At 39.5% G+C, this 21,559-nt stretch overlaps 1 protein-coding gene across 2 annotated transcripts in view; it reads right to left on the bottom strand.

Moving 5' to 3' along the window:
* LOC126253652 (neurogenic differentiation factor 4-like) overlaps positions 1-21,559 on the bottom strand; it is a 51,991-nt gene that overhangs the window by 6,363 nt on the left and 24,069 nt on the right. For both annotated transcript variants that reach the window (XM_049955166.1, XM_049955164.1), the window contains one exon: positions 8,625-8,850. In XM_049955166.1, the coding sequence (XP_049811123.1) occupies positions 8,625-8,850 (226 nt within the window). The remainder of the gene's footprint in view (positions 1-8,624; positions 8,851-21,559) is intronic.

Raw genomic sequence — 21,559 nt, 5'->3', positions numbered from 1 at the left:
CAGGGCTCTGCAATTGCTAACAGAAAGTATTTATAATGCACGAGTGGAAAAGAAGAACTTACAAAATGCTTTGCATCATGCATTTTATGGGCAGTTGAATCCCATCTTTCTGTCACCAGAAAAGTATCAGCAAGATTGAGGGAAGGCAAGGAGAACCACCGTCAGAACTGGGATTGGTAGTGGAGCCCAGTTGGCAAAATTTGCATTTTTATTATCATATGGCTTCATCAGAAGTGAGGACAGACTAGGCATGATTGTATGTACTGCTTAGGGCCCTGGTAACAGAGAGGCATGTATAATTTAGCTGTCACATTGTTCATCCCTATCTGGTGAAATGGGAGCCATACAGAAATTTGTGCAGGTGAGGACAAAAGGTGTGCCGCAAATTTCGGAAGAGAGGGACAAACATGCGGTGATGACAGGGGAGTAGCAGTGACAGTGTCAGAGGGAGAAGATTAAAGTGTCTCCAATTCAAGTGATTCAAACTAGTACAAACATCTGTGTGGCGCAACTATTAAGAGACACAACAGGAGGATAGGATTGTCTGAGAGATATTGTGGAACTAGGCCATATTTCCAGCTAGTAGGACTGGACTGGGTTTATCCTGTGTACAACAGCATGGTAATGGTAGCAAGTTGCCATGGGCAAGGAAGGCTCATGGGAGTGAGATGATTAGAACCAACAAGTAACACTACTCAAGTGCCACTCACCAGTTCTCATATATTTCAAAAACTTTTTTGTAGTCTAGGTCAAGAGACATGTATTTCTTTGCCTGTGCCCAAAAAAAAAAAAAAAAATGATCATTGAAGTGGAGAAAACCCTCTGATGAAAATGCAGTTGTTATATTTCTGAGCACATGAGCACATTTTGTCAAAACAATAGGAGATGAGACAAAAATGTTGAAACACCATTTTCATGGTTGCTGAATTTTCATGGTTGTTACTGTACTTTAAAAGTGTGCACTCATGTCTTTAAAAATTATGATATATTTCAAAATCTTCCCCCCACCTCAAAATTTTTGAAATGGTAAAATGTTTATGTGTAGTAAATCTAATAGTATATTTAATAACAATTTCAACCTTATATAATGAAGTTACATTCCAAAGTCACAGTAGTCAGATACAAGGTGCAAGAACCCCTATATACCACTATACGCAGTTTCCACCAGTGTATTACACTTATATCTAAAACAAAGATGATGTGACTTACCGAACGAAAGCGCTGGCAGGTCGATAGACACACAAACAAACACACACACACACAAAATTCAAGCTTATACTGTATTACACTTGTTATACATGGTGTAATGTTGTTTGCAATTTTACAGTGCAACCATAAAAGGTGGGCTCCTGAAGGATTTAACTGAAAGAGTAAGATCTTGCTCTCTCTTGAGTCCAGGACTAACTAATGAGGAGATGGTGAGAGGCTACTACCATTTTGTTTTTTCATGGTATTTATTTCATTTGTTTGGTGTTTGTTTTGTTTCATTTCTTATGTTGTTTGGTTTTGGATTTTATCTTTGATTTGTTGTAGAATGTTAGAACATAATCTCAGCTCAAACACAGCTTGAACAGAGTGACCTCCGCAGTGCCAACTAGCATGGATTTCAAAAACATAAATCATGTGAAACATAACTCATACTTTTAACATCGATCATGTGAAACATAACTCACACTTTTCTCACAGTAAGTACTGAAAGCTTTGGGTCAAGGCAACCAGGTATATGCAGTATTTCTTGACTACTGAAAAAGATTTGATTCAGTTCCACATCTACACTTATTTCAAAAGTACAATCATAAAGATTATCAAGTGAAATTCATTACTGGATTGAGAACTTTTTGGTAGGGATAGACACAGCATGTTGTATTGGATGGAGAGTCATTATCAGCTGTAGAAGTAACATCAGGTGTGCTCCAGGGAAGTGTGTTGGAGCCCTTGCTATTCGTATTGTATACTAATGACCTTTCAGACAATATTAATAGTAAAATCGGACTTTTGCAGATGATACAGTTATCTATAATAAAGCACTGTTTGAAAGAAGCTGCATAAATATTCTGTCATATCTTGATCGATTTCAAAGTGGTGCGGAGATTGGCAACTTGCTTTAAATGTTCAGATATCTAAGATTTTGCACTCTACAAAATGAAAAATGTAGTATGCCTTGACTATAATATCAGTGAGTCAATGTTGGTATTGGCCAGCTCATACAATTACCTGGCTGTAACTCTTTGTGATGATATGTAATAGAAAGATCACATAATAGATTCACTTGTGGGTAAAGCAGGTGGTGGACTTCAGTTTATTGACAGAATACTGGGGACGTGCAATCAATCTACAAAGGAGAGTGCTTACAAATTACTTGTGTGACCAGTTCTAGACCAATACTCAAGTGAGTGAGAACCATACCAGATAGTCCTAACAGGGGATATTGAATGTATACAGGGAAGGGCAGCACAAATGGTCATGGGTTTGTTTAATCCAAGGGAGAGTGTCATATAGACTTAACTGAAGGACTCTTGAAGATATAGGTAAACTATCCTGAGACAGTCTGTTAACAAAGTTTCAAGAATCAGCTGTAAGTGATTACAACCCTCTTTGTATCACTTACATAGGGATCATGAAGATAAGATTAGAATAATCACTGCACACACAGGGGCATTCAAACAATCATTGTTCCCACGTTCCATATGCGGATGGAAGAGGAGGAAATCCTAATGACTGGTACAATGGATTGTACCCTCTGTCATGCACCTCATGGTGGTTTGCCAAGTATAGATGTAGATGCAGATATATACTTAGTATATAAAGTTTTGACAAGGAACCCACATCCAGAAATGTACCATTTGGACGTAAAATAGGTTTGAAGAATGTATCAGTTTCAAATCTCCACCTTCCTCAGTTACACACGCAACAGAGACAATGGGTCCTGCCCTGAGTGCTCTGCAGGAGCACATGAAATGGGCAATGTTTATTATTTTGTAGTCGGGTTCTCTTCTATGTGATGAAGGATGTCCTTTCTAATGTTGATAGTGCTGTGTGCCTATGGAGCACCACAGTCAACCCTCCTAGTTCCAAACATACCAGTTTCTCACAACTGTTGTTGTATTCAGATGAATCTGGTAGTTAATGTGATAACTAGGGCATTGACTGATGACAGTGCCCTCTTCTCAGTTTTTGTGCGTACTGTGAAGTGTCTAACGTCTTCAGACACAAGAGACAGTGTGGTTTTGGGTTGCAAGGCACACACATCTCTCAATTCAGTTAACTTGCAGGCTGTGTGTAGCTGATCCTCTTCTCTGGGTAATCAGATATGTCAATCTCTCACAAGCTTCTTCTCCGAAGACTATAGCTGATTAAGAGAATTTATTAAAATACTTCTCTCTCCTTGAAATAATTTTGGTACTCATAAAATTCTTTTCAGTTCCATCACTTTATATTTTCAACTTTCACAGATAATAACTTCTGCAAACTAACTTATTCCTTACACGTTAGACTCATTTACACATATTCAAATAGCATACATGTGTCTTGCTTCATTCATATCCAAGTCTCAAGCGAGTCCAATACATAGATGTGCATAGCACTCTATCTTCAACTGTTCAATAGTCTTTTTTACCATCACCACAGACACTAACACATCAGAGAATATGACATAATTATTCGTTTAGTTCTCACGTCTTCTGTGGTGCTGGTGGCAAACACTTGTCGTCATCAGTGCGTCGCCCCTCTTGCAGTCTTCTAACAAGGAAACTTCCGACCTGCACCTAGAAACAGGTGGGTCGGTAGAAACGTTCTCACTTGTACCTAAAATATTGGGTGTTCAAGATGGTTGGAGGCCGAGTGTTTCTAGAATTTACACCGAAATTCTTGAGGCACTACATATCCCTCCCCTTAGCTTGAACATGTGATATTTTATACATATTCATTATGTAGAATAATATTACACAAGATGATAATTCTTTATCTTTTAACAGTACCTCTCTTTTTTACTAATAACCATGCATATTTTACCACAATTACTTCCCATACTATTTTTCCTAAGAATGTACTTATTCATTACTCGTTGTAATCTGGAGGAACTCTGGGTAGAATAAAGTGTTCCCTTCTTCTGATGCTTGTAAATCTAAAATGTAAAAATGCTAGTGCTGCATAGAATTCAAACTTACCAGACTCACCCCTTTAAATGTGTGACTTCTGTCATGATACTATCCTTTTTCCCTTTAGGAACAGTACATTTATCTTACATGGGTTGATCCTAGGAGTACCCTTTCTCCTTCCGTTTTGGTAGGTACACCCCTTTCTTATTCATATCCTCCTATGGTACAGGTCAATCCCCTTCTTGGTGCCCTTGTTCACGCAGTATAGGTCAGCATTTCATAGGTCTGCCTATCTGTACTTTTTCTCTTCCAATAAATGTTGAGTGCACCCTCTGTATCCTTCTTGAGTAGGCCTCCAGGTTCATTGCCTTAGCACACATCTTTATGAATACTATTCTTAAATATTCTCTGGTAAAATTACAACTCTAATTTACACCTTAACTCCACTTTCCAATACTCCATCTAATACCCTAGAGTCCTCTTTACTCCTCACTTCTACCATATAAACAGATATCATGCCCACACATAGTAGATGCTATGTCTACCGATACTTACCAACTCCCAGTAGATACTATGCCTTTTCTCAAAGGACTAGCACGACACATTTAAATATATATTTGAGAGAGACAAAAAGTAATGATGCAGAACCGTTACATATCAACAATGTAATATGTGCACCGACTCAGATGTATATGACAAAAAATAATGATGCAGAGCCATCACATATCAGCAATGTAATATGTGCATCGACTCAGATGTACATATATCTTTATTCCCCAAATCCCTTGGTGGTTCTGACTTCACTTCAGGTCTCTAATTTGTAATCCTCCTGTTTGTGTTTAAGTGTATCTTTGTGTGTATGTAGATTTATGTTTGTGTATACTGATTCTTTGGCCTACTTATATGAAATAAGTTGAACCTTATTGGAACCCATAGAAAACAAGAAGGACATCAGCGATAGAAGTATATGCGCACGGAAAGGGGGAAAGATAGACTGGTACTCAAACTCCACCCCCTTCCCCAGGATCCCTACTTCGCCGATACGTGAGTGAGAAGCCAAAGAGGTATGATGTTAAACGTCTCCTACAGAACGGACATTCTCACCTTCACCTTTGAAGCTCCCGAAGAAAAATATTAGGAACACCTATGGAACGGCAAATGATGAAGAATCAGCTACACTTGTATGCAAGGGTTGTCTGAAAGATGGGGTATGTGATTAGTGTTAGTCATGCTTGTCTCAATCTTGTAGTCATATCTGGTTTCCTATGTACTAAAATTATAGGATAGTTTAAGAATTCAAGAATAGATTACAGAGTAGTTGAAGAATTGAAGGGAATTCAGTGCAGGAAAAATAGTACAGAAGAAACACCGAAAACAACTAGGGATCCGACAGTCGTCACTTTGCCCATTAACACAGAAAGTTAACGTCCCTGGGAGACAGATGTGACTCCAACCAGATCCCATGGATCTGATATTAACCTCACTTGAGCAAGTGCAAACCAGTACTTTTCATCAAATTTTGTGTGAAAGTCTCCCCACAATAAAACAATCACCACATTCCTCAGTAACACAACATTAGGCAAAGTTATTCTATGTTCTAATCTGTCCTGGACAAGTTTGAATTCTTTGCACAAGTAGTCTATAACCCTTTTGGTATCATTAGGGTTGGAAAAAGCAATAGTCACAACGTTTCCAGAGATTATATGCTCAGCCACTTCTCGATCTATAATTAGCTCGATTGGTTTCACCAGACTACTTACATTTATAATGTCAAAGTTGACTATTTTTTCTTTGAAATTTTGTTCTACATTATTTACTCATGAACTGACAGCTTGTGTAGTAACAGCTCATATACTAACACCTGAAATTTTTAATTGAATAATCGATATTACATCCTTAGGTTGATCTGTGTTCTCTTTCAAAGTATTCATTTCCTGTCTTACAGAATTAAATTTAAAATTACATACGTTTTTAAAAAACTTCAGTTTTTCACTAAATTCAGAGTCTACATTATTATTATTATTATATTTGATGCCACATTCAGTCTCTAAAGTAACTATGCCTTCACATTGATTACTAGATTCTTTGCTTTGTAGCATCTGTTTTGATGGGCAACAAACCTATATTTGTAATTTGAATATTTAAAGTTTCATTCTGTCTCTGGTTAAAGTCAATGAGCAGTTGAGTTATGAGAGTATTCAAAGAACTAGTGAGATCACTCTTTATATCTAACTTCAGATTTTCTACCTTATCATTTAAAGAGTCAAATTCAGTCTTTAATGAAACTATATTTGCTGCTTGGCTGTTCAAGGTTTCACTTTGACTACTTAAAATTTCATTCTGAGCATCTAACTTACTATTTAATTGAACAATGGAAAATCCAGGATGAAATGTAATGATACCAGAGAAGGAAAGTTGCTACTCACCATATAGCGGAGATGCTGAGTCGTGATAGACACGACAAACAAGATTCACACAATTACAGCTTTCGGCAATTAAGGCCTTTGTCAGCAGTAGGCACACATACACACATGCGCACACACACTCATGCAAACGCAACTTGCACACACATCTGCAGTCTTAGAGAACTGAAACCACACTCAGTTTCAGCTCTCTGAGACTGCAGATATGTGTGCAAGTTGTGTTTGCGTGAGTGTGTGTATGTGTGCCTACTGCTGACAAAGGCCTTAATAGCTGAAAGCTATAATTGTGTGAATCTATTGCGACTCAGCATCTCCACTATATGGTGAGTAGCAACTTTCCTTCTCTGGGATTGTTACTATTAAATTGGGTATTCACTGAATCTAACTTAAGACTTAAATTCGCATTCAGTTCATCTCTCAATGAAGCATTATGAGCATTTGACTCTGTTCTCTGGTCATCCAACTCAACATCTAATCTAGAATGTGCTAAACCTATTTCTCTCCTTAGAGCTTCATTCTGAGAATTTAATTTTTTGCTTAAATTCACAATTTGAGCATTTACAGCTGCTGAATCTGCTCGCTGGGTTTTAATTAAATTCACTAATTCAGACAAGTCTGGCATTTCCCTGGTCACTCTAATTGCTGTGCCTGGTTCTGCTAGTTGTTGTTCTTGATCCCTATTTTTATTGATCTTAGACCTAGTAATCATCTAAAGAAATTCACCCCTGAGTATAACAACTATAATAACTGTATATCCTTCACCTGTACCCTCAACTTTTACCAAATAATTATTGGTTTTCGCTCACTCAGTGTACAGTTCTAATGGCGTTGGTGAGCGAATGTGTAATCGGCACCGGTGGACAGCACTGACGCCGTCAGCGTCAGACGTTGATTTCAGCGGTGGCGATCGGACACAGAGTTAGCACCGGTTAACAGCCGCTGGTTCAGTCAGCTTTGATCGCTGGTTACTGGTCGTCGTCGGCACAATGTGTGTGAAGACACTCAATCTTCTTAGTCAAAAAGTTGAGGTCTTCTTTCCAGTTTTCTCAACTATTACTTTCTCATGTGTTTTATTGTGTTGCACTCACAACTTTCTTCCATTTGTTTATCGGACTCAATATGATTACTGGAAACAATTCTCATATCTTGTTAGGCCTGGTTGCCATGACAATGCCTAATATCTTCTTTCCATTTCTGTTTTTAAATCCCTGTTTTCTTCAGGTCCTGTACTTAGGTCGCCATGTTCTAATGCTTTTGGATGCAGAAAATAATATCTTCTCATTTCTGTAATCTATTGATCACATATATGAACTTGAGTGTCAGCGTACTTATTGATTAACAATTGTCTCACTCGTATCTCAAGCTTTAGAAATAATTAAGTACACTGAGACATAAGAGTTGGTTTAAAAACCATATGAAAATATAAACATGTGTTTGAGTCCAAGACATGACTGTGCATAGCACTCTATTTTCAACTGTTCAATAGTCTTTTTTACAATCACCACAGACACTAACGCATCAAAGAATATGACATAATTATTCATTGAGTTCTCCTCACATCTTCTGTGGCACTGTCAGCATCAGTGACTCGCCCCTCTTACAGTCTTCTAATAACAAACTTCCGATCTGCATCTAGAAACAGGTGGATCCGTTGAAACGTTCTCACTCTCCCGCACTTGTACCTAAAATATTGGGTGTTTGAGACGGTTAAAGGCTGAGTGTTTCTAGAATTTACACCGAAATTCTCGAGGCACTATAAGTGGGATATTCAAAGGTAATATGATCTTCAAACTAATTTTACATCCAAATGGTACATTTGTGGACATTCATTTCCCATCAATACTTTATCTAATAAGTCACCTCTACAACATCTAAAAGCCCATAATAGCAACAGTTAAACACCCAGCATATAAGAAAAATGTTATATTATCAGTTGAATTAAGGAAGAAACATAAAATAACTAACTAATTTCATGCTGATATTAATTTTTTTAATAGTCACCAGGCTGATATTTATATAGTTGACCTAACTAACTAACGCACTGCCACTTTATGTTAATATGGGAGTTACACGTTAAAGTATTTAAGGATGAATTTTGTCATACCTGAGAGGTAAGTGCTGCTGCCAGTTGAGATGCAGTAGCCTGGCTCAGACCTCTTGAAAGGACTCTTAGGAGCCTGTTACCTTCCATTGGATGACCTTCCGCCAACACTTGCGCCAATGCCCATATGTAATTACGTGCAAGTCTCAGTGTTTCAATTTTGGACAATTTTTGTTGCTGCTGGGATGCTGGCGAAAGAGGTGAAGTGGGACTTTGCAGTGGGATGCATCTGTGAAATGTATGGTCAATTTAGATATCAATAAATATAAAAGCTGATAGGTCAAAAAATATTGTGCTCATTCATCTCTGGAGTTCTGTCCTGCGGTTTGAACTGAAGAGTTTGTTAATACATTTTATCAAATATTGTGCATAAATATTCAGAATAAAACAATAACAATAGAATTAATTACTCTCAGTTCGGAAGTTAGCATTAAGCTAATTTAGTAAAGACGTCCAAGTAGATTGAAATAAAACCACCACCACCACCACCGCCACCAACATCATCATCATCTTGAACAGTTTCCAGGTCCAGGCAGGATCTGGGAGTAGGCATTAGGAGTGATTTAAAATGCAATGACCATATAAAATTAATTGTCGGTAAAGCAGATGGCAGACTGAGATTCACTGGAAGAATCCAAAGGAAATGCAATCCAAAAACAAAGGAAGTAGGTTACAGTACACTTGTTTGCCCACAGCTTGAATACTGTTCACTGGTGTGGGATCCATACCAGATATGGTTGATAGAAGAGATAGAGAAGATCCAATGGAGAGCAGCGCGCTTCATTACAGGATCATATAGTAATCACAATAGTGTTACAGAGATGATAGATAAACTCCAGTGGAAGACCCTGCAAGAGAGACACTCAGTAGCTCAGTATGGGCTTTTGTTGAAGTTTCGAGAACATACCTTCACCGAGGAGTCAAGCAGTATATTGCTCCCTCCTATGTATATCTCGCGAAGAGACCATGAGCATAAAATCAGAGAGATTAGAGCCCACACAGAGGCATACTGACAATCTTTCTTTCCATGAATAATATGAAACTGGAATAGAAGCGAGAACTGGTAGAGGTACTCAAAGTGCTCTCTGCCATGCACCATCAGGTGGCTTGCAGAGTATGAATGTAGATGTAGATGTTGGAACATAAGCCTCACCATCTAGTACTGTTTTTCCATCATCTTTCCGTGTTCTCTCTGGTCCTGTCCTCATCTCTTTTTTCAACACATTCCTCCACACCTTCCAGACATCTATCCCTTAGTCTTCCTCGGGGTCATTTCCTTTTCATCTCCATTTCATGTATCTTCTTGGGAATCCTCTTGTTTTCTATTCTCTTTATGTTCCCATACAATCTTTGCCTTGACTTTTCTGTCCTGCTCTTCTAGGATTCCTCTTTCATCATTTCCCTTATCCTTTCATTTTGTATTTTCTCTCTCCCTGTTTCTCGTATCGTACTTCTGAGAACTTCATTTCACATGCTTACATCTCTTTTCTTCATTACCCGTGTTTCAGATTCATAGGTCAGTAATGGGGTGTAGTAACTTCTACATATTACTTCTTTGCTTGTTTGTAGGCTATCTTTGTTCCAAACCGGGCTCCTATCACTTCACAAGGATGCTTCTGCATGGTTGCAATTTTCCTCTATCACACATCCCAAGTACTTGACACTTTCCATCTTCTTCAACTGTTCACCTCTACTTCTTATTCCACTAGTTGGTCTATCTTTCTTTCTAGTAGGAGCCTTACCAGATAGGACTGATGGAGTACATTGAAAAAGTTCAATGAAAGGCAGCACATTTTGTATTATCACGAAATATGGGAGAGAGTGTCACAGAAATGATACAGGATTTGGGCTGGAAATCATTAAAAGAAAGGCATTTTTCATTGTGACGGAATCTTCTCACGAAATTCCAATCACCAACTTTCTCCTCCGAATGCGAAAATATTTTGTTGACACTGACCTACATAGGAAGGAATGATCACCATGATAAAATAAGGGAAATAAGAGCTCGTACGGAAAGATATAGGTGTTCATTCTTTCCGTGCGCTATACGAGATTGGAATAATAGAGAATTGTGAAGGTGGTTCAATGAACCCTCTGCCAGGCACTTGAATGTGATTTGCAGAGTATCCATGTAGATGTAGTTGTAACTAGGTTCTCACTTTTGTTTACATTAAATTTCATTCCATAGAAATAGGGGATGTCCCAGGAGGAATGGTCAATATTGAAGGATATGACAGGAACACTCATTTGAAGCAAAAAACTTCATATGGACATATGCCCTATTCCAAATGGTTTCCAAGACAGAACACATTTGGTATCCTTTTTGTTTTGGGCTTGCGGCACACACATATGTGTCTTACCCACCCAACCTCCTTTGTCATTTTATTCTAACTCAACCTGCCTCATAGCTTTCAATCTCTTTGTTCAGGATGTCTTTCTGCCATTAAATTAGCCCACTGAATGCATAGTGTCCATGAAATGTGAAGTAGTGCAAGGGTTTAAGAGAATAGCTGAGAGTAGCATTGATTAACTCTGTTTGTACGCATGCTGGTGAAAATGCCATACAGCTACACCAATGAAGAATATGCACATGCGATTATGTTTACAGCTTCTACAATGCTAGTGCTTTTGCTGCTGTCAAAAAATACCATCAGCGCCTTCCAATATGTTGAATTCCTGATCACAGAGTGTTTACCAGAGTTTTCAACATATTTTATGAAACAGATATTCCAAGTTTTCAGTTTTCTTCTGAATTTAGTTCAACAACCTGTGCAATGATAGCAACACATTGTTCTATTACCAGCACATGGCAACTTTCTGAACATATTAGGGTTCCATGCACACGTGTATAACAACCATTGCATGTGGAGAACATGTACCCATTTCACATACAGCATGCCAACAATCTTCTTGTCTGTGACAAGCCACACAAATTTAATTTTGTCACTGTGTAAGTGACAGTCATCATTTGCTTCACTGTTTACTGATGAAGCCATGTTTGCACAGAATGGAATAACCAACACATGCATTAATCATCAGTGGTCTCCAGGAAATCCCCATAGTGGAAACCAATTTCAAAGTTCATTTTTCGATCAACGTTTGGTCCAGCATAATCAGTACCATGTTGATAGGTCCAGTCATTCTATAAAAGTGAATTACAGAACACAAATACTTGCATTTTTTTTTTTTTTTGAAAATTCCTTTATTGAACACCTTGAGGACCTTCCTTTGACCATGTGGACTGCAATATACTTCCAGCATGATGGAGCCCCTACGCATTTTACCAAACATGTGAGTGAACGAGTTGCAACATGGTAGTGAATTGAACAGTGGTCCAGGAACGGTAGAATAAATTTCTTTCTTTCCGTCTATGATCATGACCTCAGACTATCAGTTTCAGTCTGTAATTACCATCTTCAGATCTGTTTTAAAAGTATGTCACAATATAATTGAGCCATAGTGGCATCACCAAAAGATTACCACAAAATCAGCCAAAATTTTTGATTTTTATTTTTATTTTGTGCTAATCTTTTGACAAAGACACTATGGCTCCATGTTTTTAATACAGATATGAAGATGGTCATTGCTGACTGAAACTGGTAGTCTGAGGATCTAACAAGTTTGTGATCATAGACCAAAATACAGAAATGTATCCTATGTGAGGGAACATCTGAACTGCACTTACTGTAATTGCTGGATTGGTCATAGTATACAATTAACTGGCCACCAAGATTGTCAGACCTTATGCCTTTAATTTTTGTTTATGGGACTGGATGAAGCTGAGGTGTACAAACTAAAGGTGAATAAGTGTGATGAACTGCATCGTGGATGCTGCTGCCTTCATCAGGGAACATGCAGAGTCATTCAGACAAGCAACACAACATATTCTTCCAAGAGTGCACAGATGCACTGAAGTTGATAGTGGGATATTCGAACATTTTTTGTGAAATGTACAACAGCTATAATGTGACATGTACAATGATGCTTAGAGGTGAATATGTTAAAAATATGTGTTTTTCAATTGATACTTTGTAAAGTTAATGTTGTAATGTTTACTAACTGTTGTATATGTGTACATCTGTTATTCTAACAGAATATAATAATAATAATAATAATGTACATTAGATGTGTTCTATTTCAAAAACCTTTCAGAATAGGGCCTATGTTCATATGAAGTTTTTGATTTCAAATGATCATTCCTGTCATATCCCTGAATATTGACCATTCATCCTGGGACACCCTGTACAAGCTAATTAAAGACAATGAATGCAAGATAAATAATGAATAAAACATATTTCTGATTGGTGAAGTGAGGGAAGGGGCAGCACCAAGAATGAAATTAGAAAATATCCTAAAAACATTTTGAATTCTAACAGGTAATACTCTTGGCTGAAAATTAAAATATGATATCAAGAAAGAGGGAGACAGTAAATACCATGGAACAATTGGAGTAAGGACAGACATCTTTGTGCCAGAAAGTAGAGCACAACATCATGATGGCAATGACTGCTATGATATGAACAGTTTAGTGAGTGATACATCTCATCATAACCATGCTACCATCAACAGTAGTGCTAAATGTAGTGACGTGGAACTGTGGGTGATTTTTTAACTAGCTTGGTACATCCTATGTCTCTAGATAGGGAGTTATCATATACTTTCATACTTTTAACAAGGAGATACTGCAAGTAGTGTTCATCGTTTGATGTGCTCAGTTTTTATGGCAATTCATGCCTTGCATTCTGCAGAAGGTTTGGGTATTAGACCCTTCACTTATAAGGAATGTTGGTGTGGTTTGTGTCCTCTGGGGTGAGTTTCGCAGACTGTGATGGTGGTCAGTTGGTGATGCCATGATAGTAGTGGCTTGTGTGAGAATGGTGGTAGTCATAGTTATGGTGGTTGCATTGGTGTTGTGGCTTCCTCAGCAAGTAGCCTTCACCTTCAGGAAACCTTAAGAAAGTAAGGTAATTTCAATGCTGGTGATGATGATGATGATGCTGTTGCTGGTGGTGGGCTGGCAGCCACTGTGAACCTTGACCCTAGATGCACCATTGATCTAACCCACCATTTTGGGCTTCAAATTACATGTTGCAAACAGCAGAGCTGCCCTACTCCTATAGTCAATATCACTACAGAGTTTAAAGATTATGCGAGGTGAGGCGTAGCGCCTTCACATCGCTCCTGTCACTTGTTAGGACGATATCGTTATAGGCATGAGTCATCGACAGATGTCACCAGCTGACATGGACCTGAGTTACAGAGCTGCACGTAGTTGTATTAGTAGGCGGCAGAGGTCAGCAGCTGATGGACAGTGCTAGCAGTCGTAGTCAAAACAATGTTGTAAAGTTATGTTTGATTAATATTTAATGTATTTGCATAATTATAATTGTTTTATATGTGTAGTAATTAGGAGTGTGAGTGTTGTATGAATGAAGAAGAACAGAAGTAAAAGAAAACTGTTTTGTTTATTCACGAAGTACCAGTTAAACTATACAGGGGTTTTACTATAATTAAATGTGCAGTCAGTTTATGGTACTAATAAATCGTGAGTAGAACACAAATTATTTGGCAATTTCAAAAGGAGTAATTTTATATTTAATACTTTTCTAAATTTATTTATTTAGCAATTGCCATTGAAAGAAATGTTTTACTATGATTGGTCATTGAAGTAAAGTGCGGGTTTGTGCAGGATAATACTGCTACCTGATTTGCTGTTTGTGATATCAGCCAATCAGAAAAATGCAGGCTCGCGCCAATATATGCTGGGAACAAAGCCTTTGGTGTGATCTATGGGGGTCGGGGCTGAGGGTTCGAACTAGTAACATCTCATTGAAAGCAGTTCCAATGAAAGTACTGTAAAATCACGGAAAAATGCTAATTACGAGTTCACGAAGTAGTACAAAGTGTATTTAAGTGAACGGTATAGTGGAAGTCATGTGGAATTTTGGACAGAATATCAAAATTATTGCTTTTGACTGTTAGTTAAAACATGTAGAGCAGAGAGCACAACATTTGAGCGAGCATTTTCATAACTAAACAATCCGGTGAACTCTATTAACTTCAGTAACTGGCGTAAATACCATAAACTGGCTATGTGTGTGATTGTGGTGTGCGTGTGAACTTTACATTGTGTTGCTACTTAGTATGGACTTGGCAGTATTAACTGTGATCTTTATCGTAAAAATACACCTGAAAATTTACATTGCCGAGTTAAAACTTTTATTTCAGTAGCTAGCCACATCCCGTTTACCGGACAATTCTATGTATGTTTCGACCTGTAATAGACAGTAGTGCTCTAGTATTTTCTACTACAGCTTTTAGCTAGACAAATGAACATTGCTGGACACTGGCAGGGTGGTAAAAAAAGTAACGTGCTGCGCCACAGAGGTACTTACCAGATCTCTTGACCTTATTTACAGATAACCACTTTTACAGATAACCACTGGGTCCAGTGACAGAAATACACAGAGCATTGAATATTGTAACTGCTGGCCCTCAAGACAGTGGAGGCAAAGTACTGTCTTTAGCTGGCTTCTGTATAGCAAGTAAGCTGCACTCATTGGATTGATTGATATTGTGTGAAAGGTACTCTGGAAGGTTATGGGTGCTGCATTGCAGTTTAGCTTCTAGCTCAGCAGAAACTGAACCATACCAGTAGATATTGAACCCCTCCTCCCAAATACTTCAGGGCAGCCAGTGATCATCTCAGTGTTCCATTGTTATTGCATCCGCCATACAACCTACTGAATTCCATCACTACCAGCACAATGAAGAGACACACTGTCAACATGGTCCAAACTCAGTGAATCTTGAGAGTACCTGCACATAGATTTTTCAGGGTTTCTTCCATCCCATCCAGTTTTTCATGTGGATGTATGGTTGAAGTTTCCCTTTGTTGGTCACTTGGCTTATACAACAGCAGAGGTCATAATCACAGTAGTGATGAAATGCTTTATAATGAAGGTCTCCCACTGCACATCTGTCTGCAGTTCACATCTTGTCAGTCTCTATATTTCGCCGCCACCATGTCACAGACAGCATGATGAAACTTATATTTCACATATAGTGTAATGGTGAAGCAGAGTAGATGGTGCAGTTCTTCAAGCACACATGCTGAAGGCCATCAGGGGTGTGCACCAGTGGCTAGTCTTAAAAGTAAAGTAGCCATCAATCCAAAAATTGTTTTGAACACCACAATTCTTTACTAAGCACAGTCCTATAGGAGGTGGTATGTGCCAGAGTCTTCCTCTGACCTTTGAACTGACTTACTCAGTTAGTTATAGGGGGAACCTAAAGTTTAATGTGGATCCTGAATCATTGTGCACTTGGAATTTTTCACATCAAAAAACATTATCACAGGTGAAAGAAGTGATATGGGATATAAAACTCCTAGGATTGAACCTGAAACCTTTGGATTTGTAGTCTGGCATTTTACCTCTGAGCTACCTTTTTTATCTCATTTTGTTCTATATTGTTTGCTGAATTTGTTCGGGGTGGACATCGGATGACACTCGTTCAGGTTCTTCGTTGATCCGTTCACTCAGTTTTTTTTTATTACAGAGGGTAGCTAACCCTCTGACCGAGTATGCTGAGCTACCATGCTGGCTTTGTGCATTAACTTTTACTATGTCTTAGCTGCAACAGATGTATTTTTTCCCAAAGGAAACCTTAGGCATACATTTGTGAATGTTCAACCTTTTGATCATGCACAAGTGCTGCTGACTGTATAGATGCAGATGTAGATGTAGATGTATCCTCCTACATTCATTCATCTTCAATACCTTCCCATACACCACAGCACTGTCAGCAAACAGCTGTAGTTTGCTGCCCACCCCGTTTGCCATATAGAAAATAATAGCAGTCCTGTCATACTTCCATGGAGCACTCCTGATGATTGCCCTTGTGTCTGATGAACACCTGCCATCAAGGAAAACATGCTGAGTTCTATTACTTAAGAAGTCTTTGAGCCACTCACATATCTAGGAGCCTTTTCCATCTGTTCATACATATGCTAGCAGGCATTATCTTGCTAAAATGTAAGTCTAGGATGGCTGGCCATGAAGGGCAACAAAACAGGATGTCAAATATTGTTGAAGCACCGCTGTGCTGTAAGGTCACAGTGAATGAAAACCAAAAGGGTCTTGCTATGAAAACAAATGGCATCCCAAACAATTGCTTCTGGTTGTTTTGGCATATGGTGGGCGACAGTCAGGTTGGTATCTCACTGCTGTCTGGAACATCATCAGACTGGTCTTCAGCCTTCAATCTCATTGGCTAAAGTAGAATTGTCATCAGTGATAATTCCCACTTCAAACTGTGCCCTGAAGACCAGTGAATGTGTGTCTGGAGACGACCCAGGCAGCAGCGGGATACCAACCTGACTGTCGCCTGTCATATGGCCCAAAAACTGGGATTGATGGTCGGTGGTGCCATTTCTTTTCATAGCTGGATCCCTTTCACTGCCATCCATGGCACCTTTAGAGCACAGTGGTATGTTGACAATATTCTTTGCTTCATTTTGTTGCCCTTCATGGTAAGCAATCCTGGGCTTATATTTCAGCAAGATAATGTCCATGACCACATACCACAAGAGATTCTACTGCTTGTCTCTGTGCTTGCAAAACCTGCATTGGCCAGCAAGATCACTGGATCTCTCCTCAATTGAGAACATTTGAAGCATTATGGGCAGGACCCTCCAACCAACTCAAGTTTTTGTTGATTTAATGTGTCAATTGCACATAATTTGGCATGATAACCCTCAGAAGGGCATCCAATAACTCCATCAATCAATGCCAAGCCAAATAAATGCTTGTGTAAGGTCCAGGGGTGGACCAGTGGGTTATTGACTTGCTCAGTTTGTTACATTCTTTCTCTTGAATAAACGATCCAATGTTTCTAAAACCATGATCTTTGTTTGTCTGTACATGTACATCACATCTACTGATTTCCAATCCATTCAGCTAATTTCTTCATGGTGTATCTTTCCTCTTTTTTTCCTTAGAGTGTATCACATGCAGACCCAGAAGATATTTTAGAATTCAGCAGCAAACTGATGTTTACGATACTGGTCTGTAATTTTGCAGGCCTGCTTTTATCCTTCTTATATCAGGAGTCACCTACCCTTATTTCCAATCACTTGAGACTTCGCGGTGGGTGGATGATTCACAATAATTGCAACCTAAGTAAGGGGCAAATGCTGTAGTGTTCTGTTTGTAAGATCAAACTGGGAATCCATCTGGATCTGGCAACTTATTTGTTTTCCACTCTTTCACTTGTTTCTCTGGCGAGGGACATGGGCATCCATAGCTTGGGGAAAAGGGGAGGGGGTCGGGGCATGGGTCCTCCCAGCTGTCAGGGTAAGGATAAAATATAATATAGTCAGGTGATTTCTTCAAGAAAATGATTTAAAAGTCAGTATTATGCAGGATTTTAACAGGATCGGAACTGAAACTTTTTTATGGCTACTTAAAAGTCATCATTAATCTTCCAAAATATTAAAAATACTCCATACCCCCTGGTCTTCCTCCCTCTCCCCTACTTCCCCCCCCCCCTCCCTCCCACCTCCTGTACAAACTGTATTATGGGTGCCACTGACCAGGGATGTTTGTTACTGTGTCTATAAGTGACTTGCGTGATGGTCAAACAATGGTACATTTGTGCCATTCTCCTGCATGAATGATTTCTTAAGTGCAACTTTAAAACTCTGGCTTTTGTTCTGCTATCTTCTACTACCACACTAGACTGGTCAATGAGTGACTGGATGGAAGCCTTAGACTCACTTAGCAATTTTACACAGAACAAGAATTTTCTCGTGTTCTCCACCAGATCATTTTCTGAGATACGATAGTGGAGTTTGTTATATGCTTTGGACACAGATCTTTCCACAGACACAAGAATCTCTACTAAACTTTGTCCATCATCATTTGCATGTTCTCTTTTGAATTGAGATTGCAACAGCCTTTGTTTCCTCAGCATTTTCTAAATTTTGTTTCTTTTCCATCCTTGATCCTAGGCACACACTTGTCTGAATATGATTTAGAATTTTCTTAAATTTTTCCTATAATTCCTGTGTCCATCATTTTGGAACTAAATGATATCACTTCATTGTCTAAGTGAGATGCTAATAACTGCTTATCTGCTCTTTCTAACAGCAACACTCACCTAGCCTTCTTGATCGATTTATTAACTTTTGTAACCACAGTCACTACGATGACATCAGGATCACTAATTCCTGACTCTACACTGATGTGTGAGCTCAACATACAAGTCTGGGCCAACACATTCAACTTATTTCTGAGTTATTAGTTTTTCCATGTCTGCATGATGCTGATTCTTCAACTGTTGTGCAATTAATGAATAACCATTGCAGTTGTTATTTCTTTTTTTAACATTATTTAGTTCACATGACTGGTTTTGGCCTTTATATTAGGCTGTTATCAAGTGTATTTGAAAATTATGCTGCAGAGAAGCAACATCAAATGAACTTAAAAAAGTTCCAAAAAAAAACAACTGGAGTGACTATTCATTACTCATTTCTGAATGTTCACCCAGCATGGTTCACCCCAATGTGTCCCATATGTTCATGGTTTCTGCTGAGTGTGAACACTTCTGCCAGTACATAAAACAGTCATGGTAGGGAGGGTCACACTGTGGTAACTGCCACAGCTTGCCGTCAATGATCAAGGGCAACATGTTCTTCAATTCCATTGTCATCAACCTATACCTTTCACATTTACACTGTCCTGACCATTGCCAGACATCCATAGGATGTAATTCTGGCCACATATTAACTTGGTGAATATTGGCTCTGCCCCTATTGTTGCGGACAATCCTGGGTGCATTACTGTCACTGACTGCCATAGAAGACATCATATACGCTGCTCCTTCAGTTTAACCCACATCACCGCCAACATTACTTCTGTATATTAATTTGGAGGCTCACAAGAAATTCAGATCTGGTGGAGAGCCCACAGTTGACAAAAATAGCTGGAACACGTTTTTACTTGTAAAATAAGAACTTCTTCTAAAAAGAACAGAAATTAACTGGGCTGCCACATTTATAATTCTGCATAATTTTTTTTGCAACCACAGCATAATAAATACATTACACATGTTTTGGCCTTTGAAAAAAATGTGTATACAAGTTGATCTAAAAAAATATAAGATATATCTAAAAACAAAGATGATGTGACTTACCAAACGAAAGTACTGGCAGGTTGATAGACACACAAACAAACACAAACATACACACAAAATTCAAGCTTTCGCAACCAACGGTTGCTTCATCAGGAAAGAGGGAAGGAGAGGGAAAGACGAAAGGATGTGGGTTTTAAGGGAGAGGGTAAGGAGTGATTCCAATCCTGGGAGCAGAAAGACTTACCTCAGGGGGAAAAAAGGACAGGTATACACTTGCACACACACACATATCCATCCCCACATACAACACAGACACAAGCAGACATTTGTAAAGGCAAAGAGTTTGGACAGCGATGTCAGTCGAGGCGAAAGTACAGAGACAAAGATGTTGTTGAAAGACAGGTGAGGTATGAGCGGCGGCAACTTGAAATTAGCGGAGGTTGAGGCCTGGCGGGTAACGAGAAGAGAGAATATCCTGAACGGCAAGTTCCCATCTCCGGAGTTCTGACAGGTTGGTGTTAGTGGGAAGTATCCAGATAACCCGGACGGTGTAACACTGTGCAAAGATGTGCTGGCCGTGCACCAAGGCATGTTTAGCCACAGGGTGATCCTCATTACCAACAAACACTGTCTGCCTGTGTCCATTCATGCAAATGGACAGTTTGTTGCTGGTCATTCCCACATAGAAAGTTTCACAGTGTAGGCAGGTCAGTTGGTAAATCATGTGGGTGCTTTCACACGTGGCTCTGAATTTGATTTTGTACACCTTCCGGGTTACAGGACTGGAGTAGGTGGTGGTGGGAGGGTGCATGGGACAGGTTTTACACTGGGGGCAGTTACAAAGATAGGAGCCAGAGGGTATGGAAGGTGGTTTGGGGATTTCATAGGGATGAACTAAGAGGTTACGAAGGTTAGGTGGATGGCGGAAGGACACTCTTGGTGGAGTGGGGAGGGTTTCATGAAGGATGGATCTCATTTCAGGGCAGGATTTGAGGAAGTCGTATCCCTGCTGGAGAGCCACATTCAGAGTCTGATGCAGTCCCGGAAAGTATCCTGTCACAAGTGGGGCACTTTTGTGGTTCTTCTGTGGTAGGTTCTTGGTTTGAGGGGATGAGGAAGTGGCTCTGGTTATTTGCTTCTGTACCAGGTCAGGAGGGTAGTTGCGGAATGCGAAAGCTTTTTCCAGGTTGTTGATGTAATGGTTCAGGGATTCCGGACTGAGCAGATTTGTTTGCCACGAAGACCTAGGCTGTAGGGAAGTGCCCCACTTGTGACAGGATAATTCTGGGACTGGATCAGACTCTGAATGTGGCTCTCCAGCAGGGATATGACTTCCTCAAATCCTGCCCTGAAATGAGATCCATCCTCCATGAAATCCTCCCCACTCCACCAAGAGTGTCTTTCTGCCGTCCACATAACCTTCCTAACCTCTTAGTTCATCCCTATGAAATCCCCAAACCACCTTCCATACCCTCTGGCTCCTACCCTTGTAACTGCCCCCGGTGTAAAACCTGTCCAATGCACCCTCCCACCACCACCTACTCCAGTCCTGTAACCCGGAAGGTGTACACGATCAAAGGCAGAGCCACGTGTGAAAGCACCCACGCGATTTACCAACTGACCTGCCTACACTGTGAGGCTTTCTATGTGGGAATGACCAGCAACAAACTGTTCATTTGCATGAATGGACACAGGCAGACAGTGTTTGTTGGTAATGAGGATCACCCTGTGGCTAAACATGCCTTGGTGCACGGCCAGCACATCTTGGCACAGTGTTACACCGTCCGGGTTATCTGGATACT

The sequence above is a fragment of the Schistocerca nitens genome, chromosome 4, assembly GCF_023898315.1.
Source record: "Schistocerca nitens isolate TAMUIC-IGC-003100 chromosome 4, iqSchNite1.1, whole genome shotgun sequence".
In the NCBI taxonomy this organism is placed as follows: Eukaryota; Metazoa; Arthropoda; class Insecta; order Orthoptera; family Acrididae; genus Schistocerca; species Schistocerca nitens.
This window is presented reverse-complemented; position numbering and strand designations above follow the sequence as displayed.